The sequence below is a fragment of the Stegostoma tigrinum genome, chromosome 10, assembly GCF_030684315.1.
Source record: "Stegostoma tigrinum isolate sSteTig4 chromosome 10, sSteTig4.hap1, whole genome shotgun sequence".
Classification (NCBI taxonomy): Eukaryota; Metazoa; Chordata; class Chondrichthyes; order Orectolobiformes; family Stegostomatidae; genus Stegostoma; species Stegostoma tigrinum.
This window is the reverse complement of record NC_081363.1, coordinates 77,552,348-77,575,027: the sequence shown is the minus strand read 5'-3', so window position 1 is coordinate 77,575,027 and position 22,680 is coordinate 77,552,348. Positions and strand designations below refer to the sequence as shown.

At 39.6% G+C, this 22,680-nt stretch overlaps 1 protein-coding gene across 1 annotated transcript in view; it reads right to left on the bottom strand.

Annotated features, from left to right (window-relative positions):
- Nucleotides 1-22,200, bottom strand: part of bub1bb (BUB1 mitotic checkpoint serine/threonine kinase Bb) — a 75,009-nt gene extending 52,809 nt beyond the window's left edge. The window contains exons 1-6 of the mRNA XM_048537000.2: nucleotides 22,079-22,200; nucleotides 11,913-12,079; nucleotides 6,453-6,512; nucleotides 2,933-3,077; nucleotides 1,452-1,648; nucleotides 396-568 (exon numbers count right to left, since the gene is read on the bottom strand). Coding sequence (XP_048392957.2) covers nucleotides 396-568; nucleotides 1,452-1,648; nucleotides 2,933-3,077; nucleotides 6,453-6,512; nucleotides 11,913-12,046 — 709 coding nt within the window. The 5' untranslated portion in view covers nucleotides 12,047-12,079; nucleotides 22,079-22,200. The remainder of the gene's footprint in view (nucleotides 1-395; nucleotides 569-1,451; nucleotides 1,649-2,932; nucleotides 3,078-6,452; nucleotides 6,513-11,912; nucleotides 12,080-22,078) is intronic.
- Nucleotides 22,201-22,680: the final 480 nt, after the last annotated feature.

Sequence of the window (22,680 nt, the reverse complement as noted above, 5' to 3'; positions counted from 1 at the left end):
CCGTAATCAATACATCCTCATTACTAAATTTAGTTAGAACTTAAATGCAACAAGAAAACCGTTTCTCCAACACAATTTAAACTCAGTGCATCAGAAGAGGACAGAGCAAGGAAATGTGTAAAGAGACTGAAGGAAGGAAATGAAGGCAAATCTTAACTGATTGCTGATGGAATCTCAGTGGAATAGTGTCTAGCTCAGGGCACCACACTTTAGGAATGATACCATGGCTATGGATAAGACGTAGACATTAATTTCAGAAATTATAATCTAATTACATAGAGATTAGGCACCCTGTGATTTTTTTTTTCTTCAACTTTGACATCTACCCTTTGTTTCTTCTCCGTAGTGAAAACAAGGAGGGGGAGGGCATGGGACAAAGTCAGAAACTGTCTTACATCTCATTGCACTGCCAACCCTCTTGACAGGTGCCATGGCTTTCTTTTGTCCACGCCGTTTCAGATCACCAAGACTAGTTCTTTGTTGTTGAGTTGGCTCAGGAAATGAGTCTTCATTTGTTCCTTCAGCTATGGAGGCCACAACCTGTTTAAATACCCGGGATTGAAAGTGCCTGAGAATAAAAATATAATGTACCGATTACAACAGCCTTTGATGACCATAGCAGGGAGTGTCCTTCTGTACAGTTATAGAAGCCCATGCACTAGCTGATACTTCCTGATTTAGATGATGGATAATTCATATACTTGACCTTGGAAACTAGATACATAAAAGAATGACTGATTGGATCACTGGTCTGAATTGATATACCATAGTCAATCATTTAACCTCTCCTGCCTTCCAATTGAATTACTTTGGATATTTTCCTCACCTTTCCCCTCATTTGCTTAAAGCCAATCACATCTAAGTATTTTCCATTTCTGATAAATCACTAAATAGTCTCTCTTGCCCCAAATGCTACTTCATCTGTTGAGCATCTCCTGCCACCACTGGAACAGAAAGTTGCTGCTACTGAGGTCACTGTTTTTGCCCCTGTTCACTGCACTGCTTGGGCAATCCAGCAGGAAAAGGGACAGTGGGTGAATCAGTGGAGTCTCAAGTGTTCAGAGGATGGTAACAGGGGCAGCAAGTGGGAATAGAGTAGTGATCAATCAACATCCAAAACAGATTTTTTAAAAAATCCAAGTTGAGGGCTATGAAAAGGGCAGTTTTTAAAAAAATATAAATATGGTGTTTGATTACCCATGTCACTAGTAACTTAAAAACATTTCGGAAAAAAAATCATGGGACTATGACTGCTTGGGCAGCAAATATACCTCGTGGGGTTTCAGGGCAAACAAACAGTCTTACAGATCTCAATCCAGATACCATATTCAATATCTAACTTTTAAAATAACAGGCAATTTTATTCATTCAATCTTTTAGCCAGCAATTCTGCCAAAATGGTAACAAAAATAAAATACACCCTTCTTAGACTTCTCACGGATAGTAGTTACCTCAGATGGTGCTGAAGTTTTTCCACTGGTTCAGCATTGAGCTGAATGCCTTCTTGCAAGATAGTTTCTGCCTTTTTGTTGTTCCCCAGAAGTTCAAACCGTTCAGCCCAAGCAACATAAAGAGCAGCATGTGATACACCAATTCCTTTGCTCTTTAAGAAGTCAAACATTTCTAGTGGGTCAGTACAGTAGTCAACCTGGAAGCGATTAATGTTGAGAGAAAGAGGAAAGGATTTTAGCAATTTTGTATTGGAAACTCATCTACGAGACAGTGAATTAACAAGTCAACCATTTGTTTGAATAGGCAATGTAGGGCTTTCAATTCAAAACAGAAGCTGCTAGTGAAACTCAGCAAGTCTGGCAGTATCTGTGTGAAGAAAGCAAAGTTAACATTGAGACTGATGACTCTTCATCTGAACTAATAGCCACTAAGAAAAGTTTTATTTATTTTATTTATGCCGGAGATGAGGTGATGGTAGTGGGGTGGGGAGGGAAGGTTGTGGATGTTGGCGATGAGAAGTGAGCCAATAGGTGATAGAGATTATAAAGGAGTAGGCAGATGAGGAGATTGTGAAAAAGTAGCCCATGACAGAACAGAAGCTAAAATGTGAGAGAGCACTGAGAACAGGAAGGAAATGGATTGGGCTGTGCTGAAATCAAACAATGTCATGTTAAAACAAGGGAATTGAGAATTGTTGAAAATAACCTACACTATGATGGGACCTGAGTGTGGCTGAGTACATGCACCAAGGCTTGCTGGAACACCATAGCAAGCCTGAAACAGAAAATGTTGGAACGGAAACATGGCATGTTGAAGTAGCAGACAATTGGAAGCTCATTTTTATAGACAGGAAATGTGCAGAGTTTTTGATACTTCTGATCCCTGCAAGCTAAACTATAAAGTAGAAGTGAGGCTAGCAATTTTACAAAAATTCTTATTTACAAATACTCTCCCCATTTCAACAATGTAGCCTTGGTATTTGATAGCCTGCCCAGTTCTTTTATTTTAATATTTATAATTGAAGATATTGTTTTATTTAGGATAAAACAGAGGATTTAACCAACTTTAGGGAAGGTACCACAGTGGCTGAAGGAAAAGGTGAACAAGCAGCCAATGGTTACGAGAGAGAAGCAAGATGGTGGATCAGAACTGGCGCACATCCTCTACATTAAACAGTGAACAACAGGAACCTGATTGATTTTTTTCATTAATATTGCAATAATAAAATTTATTGTGTAATCTCAAGTCATTTAGACAACTACTGGAACATTGGTGGTTTCTGTCATAACTTAGCACAGAAATAATACCACCATGAGGCAAAACCAGTATGAGAAATTTAAGAAATAGTTTTCCATATTAAAAAACCTCAAAGTTGAATAAAATTGGTTAATTAAATACTAACATATTACAAATAGGCAAATGAAGACGACTCAAGACTGCAATGATCATCTAAGATTCATTAAACAAAAAGTACACTTACAAACTTTAACCAATGACCAAGGTACCGCAGATCACTGTAATATCGATCATCCTTCAGGAAGAGTTTCAAAGCCCTTTCCAGTAGAGCTAAATGATTACTATCTGTTCCACCTTGTGGAAACATCTGTTCGGTCCATTTGATATATCTGTTGAAAACAAACAAATCCAATAAAAGCACTAGAAAAACTTAAGCACTTGAACAGACATTTCAGCTAACCGCACTTTGTGGATTACAGAGTTAGAGTGCTATGCAAAAACTTGCACAGTACATTTAAAAATTCATAGAATAAGGCAGTTCACAAGTGATCCTAGAGCTCCATTTAGACCATTGGCCTACACAGACTTTGCTCGAGTTAGTTAATGTTATTTATCTTGAAGGAGTGTAAAGTCCAAAACAAAATTCAACGTATTTTCAGATTATACAGAAGGAAAAAATTCCTTGTGTCAGTTCTGGCCCTTTTGCTGATAGCACACTGCTTTCAGGTTGTGATTACTGATCCTTCTGCCTCTGAAAACGGCATCTAAACCCTACATGATTTCAATGAACCTTCCACTGCTAAGAGCAACAGAGCCACTCTATTCTCTTTTAGAAATCATTGAGTCACACAGCTCAAAACAGACCCTTTGGTCCAAGCAGTCCGTGCGCACTATAATCCCAACTTAAAACTAAGACACCTGCCTGTGCTTGGCCAATCTCTCTCCAAACATTTCTAATTCCTGTACTTCTTCAAATCTTTTAAACGTAAAGTGTTCCAGCTTCCACTACTTCCTCTGGATGTGCATTCGACATGTGAACCACACTAAAAACAAAAAGTCACCACTCATGTCTAAGATTTTTCCTCCTCTCACCTGAAAAATATGCCCCATAGTTTTGAAATCTCCTACCCTAGGGAAAAGACACCTGCCATTAACCTTATCTATACCTCTCCAGGGTCACCCCTCAACCCCCATGCGGCAGTGAAAAATGTCCCAGCCTATCCCTATAGCACAAATTCTCCATCCCGAACAACATCTTGGTAAATCTCGACTGAACTCTCTCCAGCTTAATAATATTGCCTACAACAGGGTGACCAGAACTAGACGTAATACTCCAGAAGGGGTTCCTCATCCCCAGAATAGTTCTAACAAACACCTTCTAAAAAGCCTCAAGTCATTCATGAAGCAAAGTGAAAAAAAAACTCAACAATATTCTGGATAAGTCCCAAAATGGTTTTTAAAGAATTTTGTACTCCATTTCTATTAATAAAGAGAAGAGTTTTTTTTTTAAAAAGTAAGTTTTCACAGGTCCTGCTGTCTTCAAAGATTTAATTTATGCACACCCCTTGGCTATTGAACTCAAAAGTGAGGTATTCCGTGTGAAACGAGGAGTAATTTCTTCACTCTGATGGTGGTGAATCCTCAGAATTTTCTACACCAGATGGCTGTGGAGGGCATGTCATTGAGTGTTCAAGGAATTTCCAGATAATAATTATACCAATGAGTATGGAAAAAGAGCAGTAGTGTTGCAATGATGTAGATGATCACCTATGATCAAATTCAGAATCCCTGGCCAGAGTCCACACCAAAACTATAAAAAGCATCCGACCCAGACCCATCCATCATTACCCTATAGTCATAACACAACATTTCCCCTGTCTAACCCACCTTGGATACTATTGGACCATTTAGCACGGCCAATCTACCTAACCTGAACATCTTTGGACTGAGGGAGGACACGGGGCCACACACACACACACGTTGTCAGAGGATGGAATTGGACCCGGGTACTGGTGCTGGGAGGCAGCAGTGCTAACCACTGAGCCACAAAAGCAGGTTGAATGATTTACTTCTGTTCATATGTTCTTATATGAACCTTAGATCTGTTTCTCAACCTCTTAAAATTTTACTTGTTTAAACATAGTATATTTCCCTACTCTTCCCAAAAATCATCTGACATTTTTCTGTTAAATACCATCTGCTACATGGCTGCACATTTCACCAGATGTCCTATCGTATGGGACTTAAAAGTCAATTAAAAGAAATTGTGCTGGCTAGCCAAGTAAATAACAAAAAAACTTAAAACCAAAAAAAGACACCAATCCTACGACGAGCCTCTGGAAAAACACCATTTGTTTTTCACCTTCTACCCTGAAAAAGGGGATTTTCATTACAGATGTCAGCCTCTAACCTAACTTTGTAACCACGTGTCCAAGGGGATTTAAATTTTACAAATTAATGTGATACTTTATCAAAAACCTTTTGACAATCCTCTGTCATAGCTCAAAAGAACTCTAGTTCATTAAACAATATTTTACTTTAGCAAATTCATGGCAATTTTAATATTATGTCAACAAAATATCCCAAGTCACAAATAATGCTGACTTGTATTAATGCACAAAAACATTCACAAAACCAATCTGTCTAACTGGCCTATAGTCACCAGTCGTATCCCTCTATTTGCAAATGAGGTTGCTACAAGGACAATCCCAACTGTAACTGAAGTCTCATTTTTGACCTTAGATCGTACAGGAGTGCAAGACATCATTTTTGTGCTTCTAAAAAGAAAAGCACTTCCTTTTCAATTTTAAAATTTCATTTAACATAGTACGCTTGTTTTTTAAGCACTACACTGCATTGATCTTCTGAGGAAAATGGATGCTGCAAAAACATTCGACACTTGTGGATGCAGAACTGAAAATATGCTACTTTTTGTTCATAACTGGTCCCACACTTGAAGGGGAAACAATTTAAGATTTAAAATAAATAGCTACTAATCTAGTGGAGACATTGCTGGCTCAGTCAACTTTATCACCTCTAATTGCCCAGAGGATAGTCAAAAGTCTGGAGTCACCTGGCCTGACCAGGTAAGGACAGTAGTTTTCTTCCAAAAAAGAGAATTAGTGAACCAGATGATTTTCCTGACAATTACCAGTGGTTTCATAGTTACCGTTAAACTTTTAATTCCAATCTTTCACTGAACTCAAATTCCAGCATCTACCATGGAGGGATTTGAACCCAGGTCTCAAGAACATTACCTCAGTCTCTAGATTAAATGATCTAGTGATAATTCCACTAGAGCACTGCCTCATCTGAACACACTAAATGCATTTCATATACATTTTGTCTAAACTCATCTTGAACTAGCTTGTATTTTCCTCCCTAGATATTCTTCCAAAAGCACTTTATTCTATAGCTCTTTGTTTCAACTTCTGGTGCAGCTGGATTTCCGGTTTTATCCTGATGCCTAGTCTCTACTTCCTCAAAACACTGGTGTTCCAGCCATATTAAAGGTTCAAGTCTCTATGTTAAATACCTTTGCCCTGTCTCAGAACTGGTCCCATCAGCCCAGAAAACTGAAGTGGCCCTCCTGTGTCATTTCTCTAGCTACACACAATCATTTGATAATCAACTTATGATTTTATTTTTGCGACATAAATCTAGTTGAAATAAAACAGACCTTACAGGAAATGTAATTTCTAGGATAACATGAAGCCCCAAATTCTCTCTAGTGAAGCAACGGATTGAAAAATCTAGCCACTTACCTGTCCCAGACATCCAGAGGGTCATTACCAGAATAAAATCTGATTTCTGCCTCAAAGGCTCTGGGAAAAGAAGAGTACTTATAATGAAATGACATTGCTAACTAAGATAAACATCGGCAGGCATCCACATACAGCAACATGTTATTTAAGCAAGTTAGACAATCCAGATGTAGAAAACTATAAGGCAACCATTTTTTTTTTATAAATTGCTCTGCATGATATTAACAATGTGCTTAGTAAGCCAAGAAGAATAATTTCTTACTGAGGAAGGACAGAGATAGCTGGAGCATAAAAATACCAAGTTATCCTCCAAGTCAGATGCCTTCCTAACTTAGAGGATGCGTCATTGTTTCTTTATTGTTGGTGGATTAAACTAGGTATACAGAATGCAACGGCTCAAGAAAAGGTTCATTAACACCATCTTTGCAGTGGGCCAGTCAGGCCTTGCCAGCAACACATTTGTCACAGGAATAAATTTTAAATATCTTTTACCACAACAACTGCATGCAGAGAACCAAGATAACAAAATATTTTGTGCATACTGGCGGATGTTCACAGACAACTGTTTCAGAATTAGCCTAGAGTCAACAGAACGTGAAGAATTTTTTTTAGAAAAAGGAATGCATTTTTTGCTGTTGGATCTGGTACTCGATGAATATCATAACACGTGGTTCAAAGGCAATGCCACATTTGACTGTTCCTAATTATTAGGAACATTCAATACTGCTTAGCAAGGATAGGGTTGGTTGTAAAGATTAGTAGACTAAACAAAAACAATTCATGCGGTCCAGTTCCCAGATCACAGGCAATTGGAGAAGATGACATACCATGGAGTGCCACCCAGAAAAGAACTATTTACCTGGATGGCTGAAAAGGCCACAAAAGACGTCTGCCTATTTGAAGAATCGATAGGAATCAAGAATAGTTTCAAAACTCTACAGTCATGCTCTGAGAGTCAGTAGGTAGCCAAGTGTTAGAGAATTAGGGCGCAAAAAAACCAGCCTTCTCATAAATAATGCTTCAGAACAGTTGAGATTGGGATTTGAAATCTACAAGCAGCAAAAGCTCAGTGCATCAGCTTGGCAAAATCTATAGTTTGGTGAAATCAGCTGTGAAAAAGTTAGTTGTACCAGTAGGTACAGTTTAAGAATTCCAGGAAAGAAAACTAAACCATGAAAACCTGGAGCAGTCGCGGAGGCAGTCCACGTCTGAGTGGGTTGTGGAGTTTCAAGATCAGGGTGTCTAAAGTCCGGCATCATAGTTGCTTGAAAAATTTTAGATAAGATTCTAGTGTCAACTTTTCACGCACGGAGCTTCCAATTCAGAGCTACATCATAAATCTAGAATGCCTGCATTTGTGACAGCTAATAGAGATGGACTTTCAACACAATGGCTGGTTTTATCCCACAATTACACAGCTGTTTGAAGTCTAACTTGCCTTGTGAGAATGCATGAAATCATATGAAAGGAAATCTAACCAACCAAGGGAATAGGAATAATGATCAAATAGATCATTGCAACCTCTGAGCAGGAATTACAAAATACTAATAAAAAGATAATACACCAAATGCTGGGAGCATAGAAACAGGTCAGTCAACATCTTCAGGTGGACAACAGTAAGTACTTTGCAATCTAAAACAATGAAGAGCAAACATTAAAGAAACTAAAACAAAACTAGAAAGTTAAGGGCAGGACTTTGATCATGAAATTTAGGGTCAGGCTTAAATCCATGACAGAAGATGTAAACTGCTCTGAAAAATAAGCAGTAATATCCTAGAAATCAGCAATTGAAGACTTCGATTAACAGGGAATTAGCATCAAGTAATTATTGGAACTGAGTTGACATACTCCTCGGTCCTGATGGTTTTGATCCTAGGATCTGAAAAAGGAGCTAGTGAGATAGTCGATGCTTTAATTTCAATTTTCAGAAACTCATTACATTTGGGGAAGGCTTCTTTAGGTTGGAAGAGAGCCAAATGTAATTCCTTTGTTCAAGAAGGGAAGGAGGCAGAAAACAGGAAGATATAGGCCAGTTAGCTAAAAATCAGTCATAGGGAAAATGTTAGAAGGTATTACTAAAGTTGTTATAAAATGGATCACTTAGATAAGTTCAAAGTAATTATCAATTGTGAACCGTGAGGAGGATAGTGTGGAACTCCAAAAAAGGACAACGACAAGCTGGAGGAGTGGGAATTTGGTGACAGGCAAGGTTCAAAGCAGAGAAACGAGATGATGATGCATTTTGGGTAGAAGAAGAAAGACAATACAAAATAGAGGGTAGAATTCCAAAGTGGGTACAGGAGCAGAGGGCCCTGGGTACAAACGCACACAGATCATTGAAAGTAGCGGGACAAGTGGGGACAGCAAAGCATTACTGTACTTAGCTTCATTAACAGGGGTAAAGAGAACAAGAGCAGGGATGTGGTGTTGAACTTGTAGAAGACACTTATACCTCAGCCTAAGTACTGCATACAGTTGAGGATGCCACTTTATAGAAAAGATGTGAATGCTTTAGAGAGAATGCAAAAAAAGTGATTTACAAGAATAGTTCCAGAGAAATGAGGCTGATTGAAGAAGTTGGAACTGGCTTTCTTGGAGAGAAAACCAATCCCATCTCTCTACAACCCACCAAACCCTGAACACTACAGGCAATTTAGTATGGCTAATTCACCGAGCCTGCACATCTTTGGACTGAGGGGGGAAACCAGAGCACTTAAGAGGAAACCCTTGCAGACACAGGGAGAACGTGCAAACTCCACACAGACAGTCGCCCGAGGGCGGAATCAACCCGGGTCCCTGACACTGAGGCAGCAGTGCTAATCACTGAGCCATCATGCTGCCCCTTAAATATATAATTCTATAATCAAGCAGCCAGTAAGGTTTTGTCAAAGGGAAATAATGTTTAACTTATTGGAGGTCTTTAAAAATAGTAACTAGCGCTGCAGACAAATGGGAAACCAATAAATGTACTGTATTGGATTTTCAGAAGGCATTTAATAAAACGGTGCTACATCAGAAAATTAAAAAAATAAACAAACAACTTTAGTGCTGGGGTAATACATTGGCATGGACAGAAGATCGGCTGACTAACAGGAAGCAGAGTAGGAAATAGTGGGTCTTTATTAGGTCAGCAGGATGTCATGAGTGGTATGCCACAAAGGTAAGTTTTGGAGCCTCAACTTTCTATAATTTAGATAAATTATTTGGGTGAAGAGATTGGAAGTCTGGTGGTGACATTTGCTGATATAAAAATAGTAGGACTGTGAGATGTGAAAAAGGCATAAGGACCCTTCAAAAAGGTATATAGATAAGTGAATGGACAATTGTTTGACAAGGAGTATAATGTGGACAAGTGTAAAATATTCTGTTTGAAATTTTCCATTTTGGAAAGAAAGAAAAGCATATTCCCTAAATGGTGAGAAGCTGCAACTTCTATGATGCAGACAGATCCAGTGTGTCCTAGAACAGAAAGTTAGCATATGGGTACAGAAGCAAATCAGGAAAATTAATAGAAATTTAAGTTTTATTACAATGAGAATTGAATACACGAGTGGGGAGGTTACGCTTAGTTATACAGGCATTAATGAGACTGCATATACGGTAATGGTAACCATACTTATAGAAGGATGTTAATATATTTTGCAGAGTTCAGAGGTTTATCAGGCTAATACCTGGAATGAGCCGATTATCTTATAAAAGGAAGGAAAGCTCATCCTGTATCCTCTGGAGTTTAAAAGGGTCAGAGGTGACTTAGTTGAAACAAAGATCGAGAGGACTTGACCAGGTAGATGTAGAAACTAGGTTTCCTCTTGAGGGAGATTCTAGAATTAGGCGTTATATGTTTTTTAAAAAAGGAAAAAAGCACTCCCCCATTTAAAACAGGTGAGGAAAACATATTTATGGTTGAGCACATTTGGAATTCCTTTCTTCAAAAGGCAGTGGATGCAGAAATCTTTTAAAGTCAGAGATAGATAGGTTTGTGATTATCAAAAAAAAAGGGGTGAAAGATTAACCTGATTTTAACCTCAACTTTATACTCCTGCATATCCCTGACTAGTCATGATATTAATCGAATGGCAGAACAAACTCAAAAAGAGGGGTCGCATGGCCTACTATTGCTTCTTGCTTGTATGGAACAGGAGAAATAGACTTCTCCTACTATGACTGTATTTTGGTAATAAACTTGCCCTCTCATCCCTAAGGTGACAACTTTCCTTTTTCCATTTTTTAAAACAGTGTTCTTTCAATTAGATCAGACGTTGCTTATCCAGATGATTGGTTAGATTGCCAAAGCTATCCTCATTAGAAGATTCAATACAAAATGGTTGATTATGGGATGAATAAAGTAGCAAATATGGACAATGCTCCACTTTCAGAGCAGACTGCATAGCTCGATTTATTGAATGTGGATATGAAGTGAACGTTTGACTAAAAGCTACCATGCAATTTTTTCCAGTGATAATGGGAACTGCAGATGCTGGAGAATCCAAGATAATAAAACGTGAGGCTGGATGAACACAGCAGGCCCAGCAGCATCTCAGGAGCACAAAAGCTGACGTTTCGGGCTTAGACCCTTCAATTTTTTCCCCACTTGCAACTAGCAGTCATAAGTTCAAATCTCAGCATGGCAAATTGTGAAACTAATTTCAAACTATCGACTGCCTTGCTGACTGACGACATGCAAAGTGATCACAAAAACTGCTAGTTCTTATCTAGGTCATAACTTATGTGCTGATACCTATCAAAAAGAGTCTGCAAGCCCCTCTCATCATGGGCAAGACGCATTCACATCCACCCTATACGGCTCGCTTTCAGGGCCACCTGGATTGGCTTGCAAGCAACTTAGTAATTGTTAGTACAATTAAGTTATGATGTAAGGCAGCAGCCATTTTTCTAGGAAAGTCAGGTGAAAGAAAGAAAGATCACAATCATCAAAACTAGTTTATTTCTAATACTAATCATAAGCACCTAGAACTTTACATTTTTTTAAAAAAGTCTTTTAACATTGGGAGATAGGACAATTGTTGTAACTTGTTTTAAAGAGATTTTTGACTGTTTTAGAATCTTGACTGCTGTGGAACTTGTCACAGTTATCAAACCATGAGCATTATTTTTCAGGGCAGGTTCTTTAGATGCAGATTAACCAGATATCATCTCAGATGAAAGCATTTTAAGGAGAACAACTTTATGTTGAGTAGTTAGGCAGGGGAAAACATGAAAAGAAGAGCAGTGTAATTACAACAACTTTGCATAATCTGCATGGTAGAACTACGATCTACTTAGCGCTCTCCATTTGAGAAAATCGTTTTCCACAAGTGTTTAAAAATGGCTTCTACCTATATTTAGAACTATTCTGAAGTTAGAATAATGCAGTGCTTCCACTCCAGCCTTCTTTCCTGCTCCCTAGCAAATTACTGTCAAAATCAAAAACCAAATACTAAATAAAACAACATTACTCACAGTTTCTGCTCTTGAATACTGATATTACTTAGACCTTCATGCTGTGCAAGCACATCCTGAAGTGTACTCACATCCCGGCCTTGTTTCAAAGGCTGAACGTTCTCCTTACTCAGCTCCCAGTCTGCCTCTGCCATCTTGTCACATTAGGCAGCGCTTACAAGCAGAACCTTGAAAAATGAAAAGCAGCTCAAGTTTATAATATCATAGGAGATATGACAACATACATATTTAAAACAACTAAGATTAATGTATGAAAGGTCAGTAGAGTAATGGATAAAGAGAAATTACTGAAAGCACCAAGTCACACCAATAGACAGAGATAGAAATCTAATTGTATATCTAATTAAAATGTCAGACCTTGAATTATTGAATTCAATTTTCATTAATGCCAAATCACTATGAGAGGCCACACTAACCACCATAAAACCTTTCACTTACGAATGGCGAAGGTTTTAAATAGTTCAAGTTGTTATAATTCGGGATGCACACTTCAAAGCCTATGGAAACAGATTCCACACTATTATAGATAGGGATGGGAAAAGAACAAACCTGTTTCAAAAAAGGAAGTGGTGCAGGATTCTTAGGTCTGGAGTGTGGGAACGTTTGAATAATATACAACCTTTTCATGGGTTAAATAAAGAGGATTACTTATTCACATGCATCCCAAAAATATTCCACAGTACTCAGACACACAAACTGGTTCATAAGAATATTGCATATTTTGAGTTATAAACAATATATAGCTCGTAATTTTCATGATTGAGAAGAACCTGAAAATGTCAGCAGAATCTACAAGTGTTTGTCTTCGAACTATCGCGGCCATAACAACAGGTTCAAGACATACTAACCAATTTCATACAAGATTTGTCTCACCCATTGAGACAAACCAACCAGTCTCTAGTATTTCATGACCTTTGAGAGCCATGTTTCCAAAAAGACGACAAAGCCTCTAAACTATGAAGTCCAATTGTTCAGAGAAAGCCAAAATAGACAATGCATGTTTGTGGAGCAAAGATCTAACCAAAGAATTTAGTGCTAAAAACATCTTCCTAAGCACTTGTCTGTGAACAAATCAACACTTGTGCACCAAAAGGGAAATAGCAATAACACAGCCTACAGACTGCAGTCAGACAGTAAACTGAAATTGAAACACCATATGGAAACAGTCAAAGCTGAAAGAGGAACAAATTACTGCAGATGCTGGCATCTGTACTGAAAAGCAACAAATACTGGAGATCACATTGGGTCAGGAAGAATGCATGGAAAGACAGCAAGCTAACGTTTCAAGTTATCTAGACCCAAAAACGTGTTTTCTCTCTCTAGAGGCTGCCTGACCTGCTGTGATCCCCAGCATTTGTTCTCAAAGCCGGAAGACCTTTGCTCTCTGCCACAAAGTGATTTCCTCAGAAGGAGTGGGGAACATTCCCTGTAAAAGGACAAGGATTCTACAGCAACAAATAAACAAAAATCATTCGGAATGCTTTTAAACAGGAGAGATGAGGTGTTGCTGGCAGACACTAAGGTGATCCATAGAATAAATCTGCATCAACTGTTTGTAGCCTGAGAAACTTCAGACAGAAGTTGACAAACTGGAGTCCAAGTAGCAGACATTGCCCTACAGTTGGGAGAATGTTATATTCACATATTGCTACAGGAAGATACAACTGTAGACAAGGCAGGTAGAGAGATCTGGGGGTAGTGCTCAAAGAATCTCAGACCATGTAATCGCCCATTCACTACAGGGAGGTTCTTGCAAGCTGTGTGAATGAGAGTGGGGGCTGCTCATCTTCCCTGCAAACAGCTTGCAACATTGGCTTCCTGTGAGGCATTCTAATCGGGAGAGGAAATTGGAATATATACTGGTCTTACGTTAAGATGTACGACTGCCCATCTAAGAAATTCCATGTCACTTGTCATTGGGTTCAGTGGACCCCTAGAGCTGCAGCTCCAACACATTTGGCAGATGTTTCTGGGGTGTGAAATTTGTCCTTGGCCTTGAATTTGCTGGTATTCCTTTATCTGGTTCCTTTTCCATATTCTTGTTGACAGGTGTTCTTGAAGAACTGTCTGTTCGTACAGAAGCTTCCTCCAGATCAGTTTCTTCTCAAAAAAAGGGTTTCCTTGCTGCATTCCTCGAGGGAAGCTTTCAGGAGAATCTCTGAAATGCTTCCTTTGTCCTCCACTTATTCAAATGCCTTCCTTGAGCTGGGCAAAGATGATTTACTTTGGCAGTTGAATGCTCAGGCATCTTAAGCATGAGGCCAGCCCAGCCCAGCCCAGCCGAATTGACTTTGGATGAACGTCGCCTCAATGCTGGTGCTCTTGGCTGCTTTGAACACAGTGTCAACAAATCTGCCCTCGCAGCTGATGTGGAGAATCTAACTCAAACAGCATTAAAATGGTACTGTTACAAGGGCCTTGAGGTGGCATCTATGCGTAGCCCAGATTTTAAAGCCATAGAGAAGGTAACAGACAGCATAATTAGCAGAATAGATAGTGTTTTATCCAGACTTGAGTGCAAGCCTCAAAGGCTGTGTTGCCAACTCAGTATCAAGTTAATAAATTCTTAGAGCTGGAAATGAGTCAAGGTGGAGATGACAGTTATCAAATTCGCCATGATCTCACTGAATTAAAGAGCAGACACAATGAACCAAATAAGCCTACTTCTGTTCCCATGTTATCGTCTCTATATGCCAAGACAAATATCATCCCTTTATGCATCTTATATAAGACACAAGACAAGGCATCTGCTTGTAATCCATTTGACTTTTCCTGCATTGGCACAATACACATCAAACACAACGTGGATCTGCCAGATAGAATATAAAATGTTTCAGATGCCTAAGCTGCTCTATTATCTACTTACCAGTACATACAGATCAACATATTTTGCAATCCATGAGTTGCAGCACCACAGATTCCAGGCTGCAAAATCAGTTTCATACATTTGAGTCACAGTAAAGTAGAGCAGATTCAGCAAAGTTCACCACATAACAACCAGCTGCAACAGCTCAAGACAACTACCATCAACAGGTAGACTGAATGCATCCTGCAGGTCACCAAATTGATTATGACTAGAAAGAGTAACTAGTATGCTCCAAAAATATAATCAAGGCAAATTTATGGTTATTTCATAAACTCTACATCAAGGTGTGCTCGATCATATTAACATAGGTCAAATGAGGAAAGAAAAATCCAAGAGACTAGTATGTGAATGAATGCATTTTAGTCCAGCATCAGTTGAACAATATCCTTTTTAAAAATCAAAACTGAAAGCTGCAAATGCTATAAATCAGAAACAGAAACAAAAACAAAATTGCAAGAAAAGCTCAGCAGATCTGGCAGCATCTGTGGAGAGAAATCATAAGTTTCAGGTCAAGTGATCCTTCTGAAGAAGGGTCATTTGACCTGAAACATTTACTCTCATTTCTCCGCATGAATGCTGTCAGAACTACTGAGCTTTTCCAAGCAATTTCGGTCTGTAGTAATCAATTTGTGCGAAATGTGCCAATTCTATCAATCGATCTCAACAATCAAAAGAACTTCACTTCCCGAATGAGATTCTCTTTTATGCAACATTGAGGCTGATGCTCTTGTGCAACCAAAGATACAGTACAATAGCTGTTGACACATTGTTTGGCATACCTCAAATTGTGTACAACAACGTTTGCAGTACTCTAGCAGTACAGTAGTGCACTCTTCCAAGACATGCACAGGAAATGCCATGCGCAACATATTACCTCTTGCCATCCTCAGCTGACTGATCGCAGCACAAGATCTATGATTATTAAATATAAAACAGCTTGTTTTGGATATCTGTTAATTCCATTTACTGCTGCTCTATATAATGGAGAATAATACAACAGTTCAGTCAACAAGCAAACAGTTATCCCAACTTGAACCAAGTTGGAGTTTGAGATTCCTATATGAAAACATTGGATAACTTTCCAGGACCATTGTTGTGTCCAGGAGGCAGGGAAGCTAGCCAGCAAGTTGCAATTGGTCAATAAAGGGCTAGATCTGGCCATGTTGTGTAAAGCACCATGGTGTTATTTCAATGTAGAGATTATTGTATATGTGCATCCTCATAAGCACTCTGACCTACATCTCTAAGACAGTTACATAACATCACAATGTGGCATTTTGGCATAAAAGTACCTATTTCACATTCACTCTAATCAGTATAGTATCTTCAATCAGTTATAAATTGTGGATAGTTATATCAATAAGCACAGATCACAGACTGCAAGTCTGCAAAACTGTATCCACGTGAGGTGCTGTTAATGAAATGTAAGACATTAACTCAGAAGAACCTGAATTCCTGTGATGTGTTTTGTGGATTAACGTTAAATGTTTAAAAATTAAATCCCAAAACCCAAAGACCCAAATATGCTGTACTAAATGTGTCTAATTTCAGGTTCAAAGAAAGAACGATTATCAGTTAAATCAACACAAACTTCACTGGTGGCCCTGATTTTCCACACTCCAAACAACTGAATGCCGTACTTACCCAGACAGAAGCATTATAGGGCTTGTTGAAGACCCAATGCAGTGACTACATGGTTGGGAAGTCTGGATGAATTGTCTTGGAAGTTTAAATTTCAACAGCAATTACTTGGCACCTGGGACCCTCTGAGAAAGTCGCCAACTCAAAGCCGAGCGTTCTAGCTTAGCTTCACAACAGTCCAGAAAAAAAAAGGTTTGAGGAAACTTGCTTTACTTCTTCACTAACTATGAAAATGACGCTGTTATCCCAATCTCACACAGAAAACAAATGCCAGCATTTGATCCCTCACTTTCCCCTTTCCACCTCCTCTGGCATGTTCCCATACTCTTGCCTACAATCACAATCTCAGCCCAATCCATTTCAAACCAAAGTTTTCAGTTTCAGATTAGTTCTCTCAGGAAGGATCAAAATGTAATAGTAAAATCTGAGAAGTTTTAATTAATCACAGCATCACTGAAACAATTCCTCTTATCCTTGAACTTCTGCTCTATTGCAATGGTTTAATGGCACGAGTTATTTGTAACCATTTACCCAAAATTTAAATTAAAACCCTTCAATTGTAAACATCTAAAGTTTCCCCTGAAAAGTCTTTGCTGAATAAGGTTTGAGTAGATTTGTAGTTCGGGTTGTGGATGTTTTGGTTGGGTCGCTCCCGAGCTGGTTTGTTAGTTCGCAGAAGTTTCATTACCCTGCTGGGTAACATCACCAGTGCAGTGTCCGGTGAAGCACTGTTGTTTTCCCGCCTGGTATTTAAAGTCTGGGGGGCCATTGGATTTGATTACCTCATTTCCAATTTTCTTTCGCAGTGGTGTGTATATAGGGTCTAGTAGGTAGAGAACCAGGCCTCCAGGAATTCCTATGCTTGTCTCTGGCCTATCCTAGGATCCTGATGTTGTCCCAATCAAATTGGTGGTTCTCCTTATCCACATGAATGCAGATGAGTGAGTATTCGTTGTGTCTTTTGTTGCTAGTTGGTGTTCATGTACTTGTGGCTAATTTTCTCCCTGTCTAATATAATGTTTGTCATAGTCCTTGCATGGAATTTTTTTACATTACAGTGGTTCTGTTGCTCTTTGGCTCGAGTTAGCAATTGGCAGAGAGTTGATGTGGGTTGGTGCACTACTGATGCCCAAAGGTCATGGGAGTCTTGTAGTCAGTTTGGATATGTTCTTGATGTATGGTAGCATGATGAGTGCATTAGGGTGTGCAGTACCTTCCTATTGTTATTTGCACGATTGTGTTTTTGTTGAATATAGAGTATCCTCAGCTTCTCTAGATTCTCAACATAATGAAATTCCTCATCCCAGGCACTATTAAATCAACCTTCACTGCACACTTGTCCTAGTCTGGCTAATGATCAGAACGAAATATAACATTTTAATTGAGGTTCAGCATTTATCAATAAAGGCTTAACCTAACTGCCAAAGCACCAATGCACAGAAGTATGTCATCTATGATTCCACAGGGATTTAATTTTGGTAATTAGAGTATTGTAGTGCTACGCTTAAAGCATAGTACACAATAAATCACCCTTCACTTACAATGTAGGCAAGATTTGCATTCCTCTTGTGTCCTTGATTAACCTGACATCTGTCTACCCTATGTTCAGTCTGTCGTAACAGTATCAGAACAACAGACCTACCACAATAATATAATGCAAAAAAAACTGTATGCTGGAAATCTGAAACAGAAACCGATGGAGAAAAAAATCAGAGATAGTGGGAACTGCAGATGCTGGAGAATCCAAGATAACAAAGTGTGGAGCTGGATAAACACAGCAAGCCAAGCAGCATCTTAGGTGCAAAAAAAGTGGACGTTTCAGGCCTAGACTCGAAACGTCAGCTTTTGTGCTCCTACCGACGGAGCAATCAAACAGGTCTGGCAGCATCTGCAACAAGAAAACAAAATTAAGATTCTGGGTCCAGCGACCCTTCTTCAAAACCTACTGCATTTTATTCCTTTCAACATCTTATTGACAATTGTATATGATACTTTTGCACTCATAAAACAGAGATGCAGGGATGGACCAATAGCACATTAGTGTTTAAAAAACTTCACATTTGTGTGGTGCCTTTCACAAACAAACATTGTCAGTGCTTCATAGCCTATAAAGCGCTTTTGAACTGGAGTCACTATCTGAAATGTAGGACAAGCAGAAACTAACTCCGCAATTACCAAATTGTAACATTACTGCTGGGATTTTAAATTTACGCCTGGAATTTAATAGCATTACCGTTGGGTAATAACTGTTCTCTCTAATGATCCAGCAAAATGCTCAGATGTATGGAACTATCCTGGTTTAATAAAAAAAAGTGCGGGGAAAACATGCCAGGAGCAACAGAAAATACGGTACCAACTGAAAAAGCTACACAACACAGGGTGTGCACGTTAAAAAGCAGGAGCAACATGCAGTAGAGACGGGTTAACAATCCCAGAACCATGTCAAAGTCTGACAGTCCTGACATGTTCAGTGGTGAATTGTGGACAATTAAATCAACCTGCAGAGTGACTCAACTATAACCACTCTCAATGCTGGGTACCCTCAGCACATTAGTATCTGAAGAGTCATACCAGGTTCAAATTGTTAATTATCTCTCGCTTGACAGATGCTGCCAGACATGCTGAGTTTCTAAGCATTCTTTGGCTTTGTCACATTAGTGTAAAAAGAAAACTAGACATTCATTATGTTCAGACGGAAGTACCCAATGCATGATCTTCAGCTTCTCTTGTGCCCCCCAAAATTAGGCATCCCATCAACTTGACTTATCATATGATGTTGGTAAATACACTAAAATACATACAGCAAAGATCATAGGCACCGACATTTTACTTTCATACTGAAGATTTATGGTCCAGAGCTACTTACATCACTATCAAAGCTGTTTCAGTACAACAAACAATGGCAACAATCATCAACATGAAAAACTGCCCAGGACTGTTCTGTCCACAAAAAGCAGAGAGTATCCAATCTGGTCAAATTCCCAGTGCACACATTAAGTCATCAGGCTATCAACACACATAGACCCTGGGTTGAAGCTTGCTTTTAACTTGTGCTTTACGTATTCCTGGAAGAGTAACTGGTCTGCAGGAGTTGGCCTCCTGAGGGGTTGGAGTAGTCAAATTCTCATTACCTCTTCCCAGTTAGTCTGTTTGAAGCTTCCCTGACTGATGTTCCATATGCCCACACAGGCTTCCTCCAAGACATCACAATGTATGTCTGAAATCATTTTTAGCTTGCAGCTATCCTCCTCAGTCCAAATGGCACATTGGAACAAAAAGTTCTATAGGTGCATAAGTACTATTGGGTTCCAATCCACCGTTAGTGGATAGTGAACCAAGTAACTACATTTCCCAAAAAAACAACTTGCAGAGCTCATGAGGTGTGTAAAGTGTTACGCAAGTAGCAGATCCTGTTTTTCTACACTGAAAATTTGGTGCCTGTTGAAAAATAATTCTGTTTTACAGGGGAGCACCCACCTCAAACCCCATTACTAAGTTCACAACTTTCAGAAGTAGCATTAATATAATCACAAACAGCTTCATATGTAAACATAATGCACAAACATGATGGGACTACTTATTGTTCAGGTATTGTGAAGTTAGGAAGCTGAATAAGATATGAGAGTGTCACAATAATGGGTTTTCTCAAATTTCACGCTAAAAAGAGGGAGAAATAAAACTAAAAACCATGCCATTCTTTCATCTCATCAGGCAAGACCCAGCAACTTGCTCAGAATCTTCCAAAAGCATCACCTCTACCATCTTGGACAAGCAACATAATCACATTAAAGTTCCCTTCAGTCACAAGTCATCTTCACTTGGAACTGCATCATTCTTCCTTCAACATCACTGGATCAAAAGTCAGGAAACTCCCTCCCCAACAGCACCGTAGATGTCCGTAACCCACATGGATTGCAGCAAATCAGGGTGGTACCCAAAAGGGCAATTAGAGATAAGCAAATACCAAACTCAACAGCAACATCTATGTCCCATGAAAAGATTAAAAATAGTGTTGCCTAACCTACATAACACTGAGAAGCAGCAGGGACTTCAGCAGCTCCTTTATTTTCTTGGTTCATAAGTGTTAAACCATGTCACTGAGATGTTAAGGAAACCATTCATCGATACAAAAGGAGTTGTATCTCATGAAAAATGTATAAATATAAGGAAGGAAGAGCTGCACTTGCTGGGAATAAAAACATAAAACATTGATATTATTCAGGTGAGGCCTGTAAAGGTAGGGCAAATTAATGGACAATAAACAAGCAATTTAGAGAATAAAAAAGGGATAGAAACAGCACAAACATAAACCACAGAATGAGATTAAATAGGAAAAACTAGAAGTGAGGATATGTTGGCAATGAGAAATACTGGAATCTTAAAAGATCAAAACAGTAGGAACTTGCATTTGACATTTAACTTAACTGTCCAAAGAACTTCAGAGAAAATGACATCAAGACACACTAAGAAATATCACACAAGTGATCAAGTGGATTCACAGGTAGACAAGGTGGTGGCATTTGTTATGCTTGCCATTATTGGTCAGTGCATTGAGTATAGGAGTTGGGAGGTCATGTTGACAGAACATTGGTTAGGTCACTATTTGAATACTGCATTCAGGTCTGGCTTCCCTACTGTAGGAAGGATGATGTTAAACATGAAAGGGTTCAGAAAGGATTGACAAGGATGTTGTCAGGGTTGGAGGGTCTGAGCTATAGGGAGAGGTTGAACAGGCTGGGGCTGGAGCATCAGAGGCTGAGGGGTGACCTTACAGAGGTTTATAAAATCATAAAGGGCACAGATACGGTGAATAGCCAAAGCCTTTTCTCCAGGGTATGCAAGTCCAAAACTAGAGGGCACAGCTTTAAGGTGAGAGGAGAAAGATTTCAAACAGATCTAAGGGCAAATTTTCAACACAGAGGGTGGTACATGTATAGAATGAGCTGTCAGATGAAATGATGGAGGCAGGTACAATAATAACATTTAAAAGGTATGTGGATGGGTAATATGAATAGAAAGGGCTTTGAGGGATATGGGCCAAATGCTGTTAAATGGGACTAGATTAATTTAGGATATCTGGTCAGCATGGACAATTTGGATCAAAGGGTCTATTTCCATGCTGTATGACTCTAAACACTTGACAAAATGGCAACTGTAAGCAGCTTTAAAGGAAGCCAAGCACAAAATCAATTGAAACATCTTCAAATCCCCTCACCCAACTTCCCAGTACCTGAGAACCTTCTCATAGCCAGGACAATCTCCCTCCTACCACAGCTCCAAGGATCCCTCCCATCGCCTGAACCCACAGTGAGAGCTATCACCACACCCACGAACATTCTTCACTCATTTCCCCCCCCCCCCTCTCCACGTCCTCACAAATCCTCCTCACATCTCAATCTTCAGCCCCTCCCCACACCCACACTGCCCCAATCCCCTCTTACACCCACTCACTCACTCCCACCACCATTCCCCACCCCCCCAAACATCTCACACACACACACACACACACACACACACACACACACACACACACACACACACACACACACACACACACACACACACACACACACACACACACACACACACACCCCTTCTCTACACTCTTCCCCCGCGTGCTTCTCTCCGCCCTTTCCCATTAGCGATTTCTCACACTTACCCACTCTCTCGGCGTTTCCTCACACTCGCTCGGAGATTTTTTTTTAGTTTGTTTTTGTCTCTGTCTCTGTCTGCCCCAAAAACTAGCACCAGCCAGGCTCGCGCCACCAATTCAAACCCCAACCGTCGCTCACTCACACGTATCCTCCTCCCTAATTGGCCATTTCCCTCCAGCCCGCCCCCCACCAACTCCAAGTCTACTTTTTTAAAACAAAACCCATTATTTTACCGCACAATCAACCTCTCGATTCTCAATATCAGCTGCTATCCGATTTTACACTTCCTCCTTTAAATTTCCACTTTCCACCCTGTCCGCTACTTTGCCGTTCTTGCCTCCGATTGGCTGATATCGCCAGGTGCGGGGGGGGGGGGGGCGGAGCGTGGAGCAATGTATTGTGGGAGATGTAGTTCTTTTTTCCCACTGCTGGTGGCTAAGAGTCAAACCTTGCTGCCAGCTGAACTCTGTTTCTCTCTCCACATCCATGCAACCCCAAATTTGCTGAGTTTCTGCGATAACAAAGTGTGGAGCTGAATGAACACAGCAGGCCAAGCAGCATCTTAGGAGCACAAAAGCTGATGTTTCGGGCCTAGACCCTTCATCAG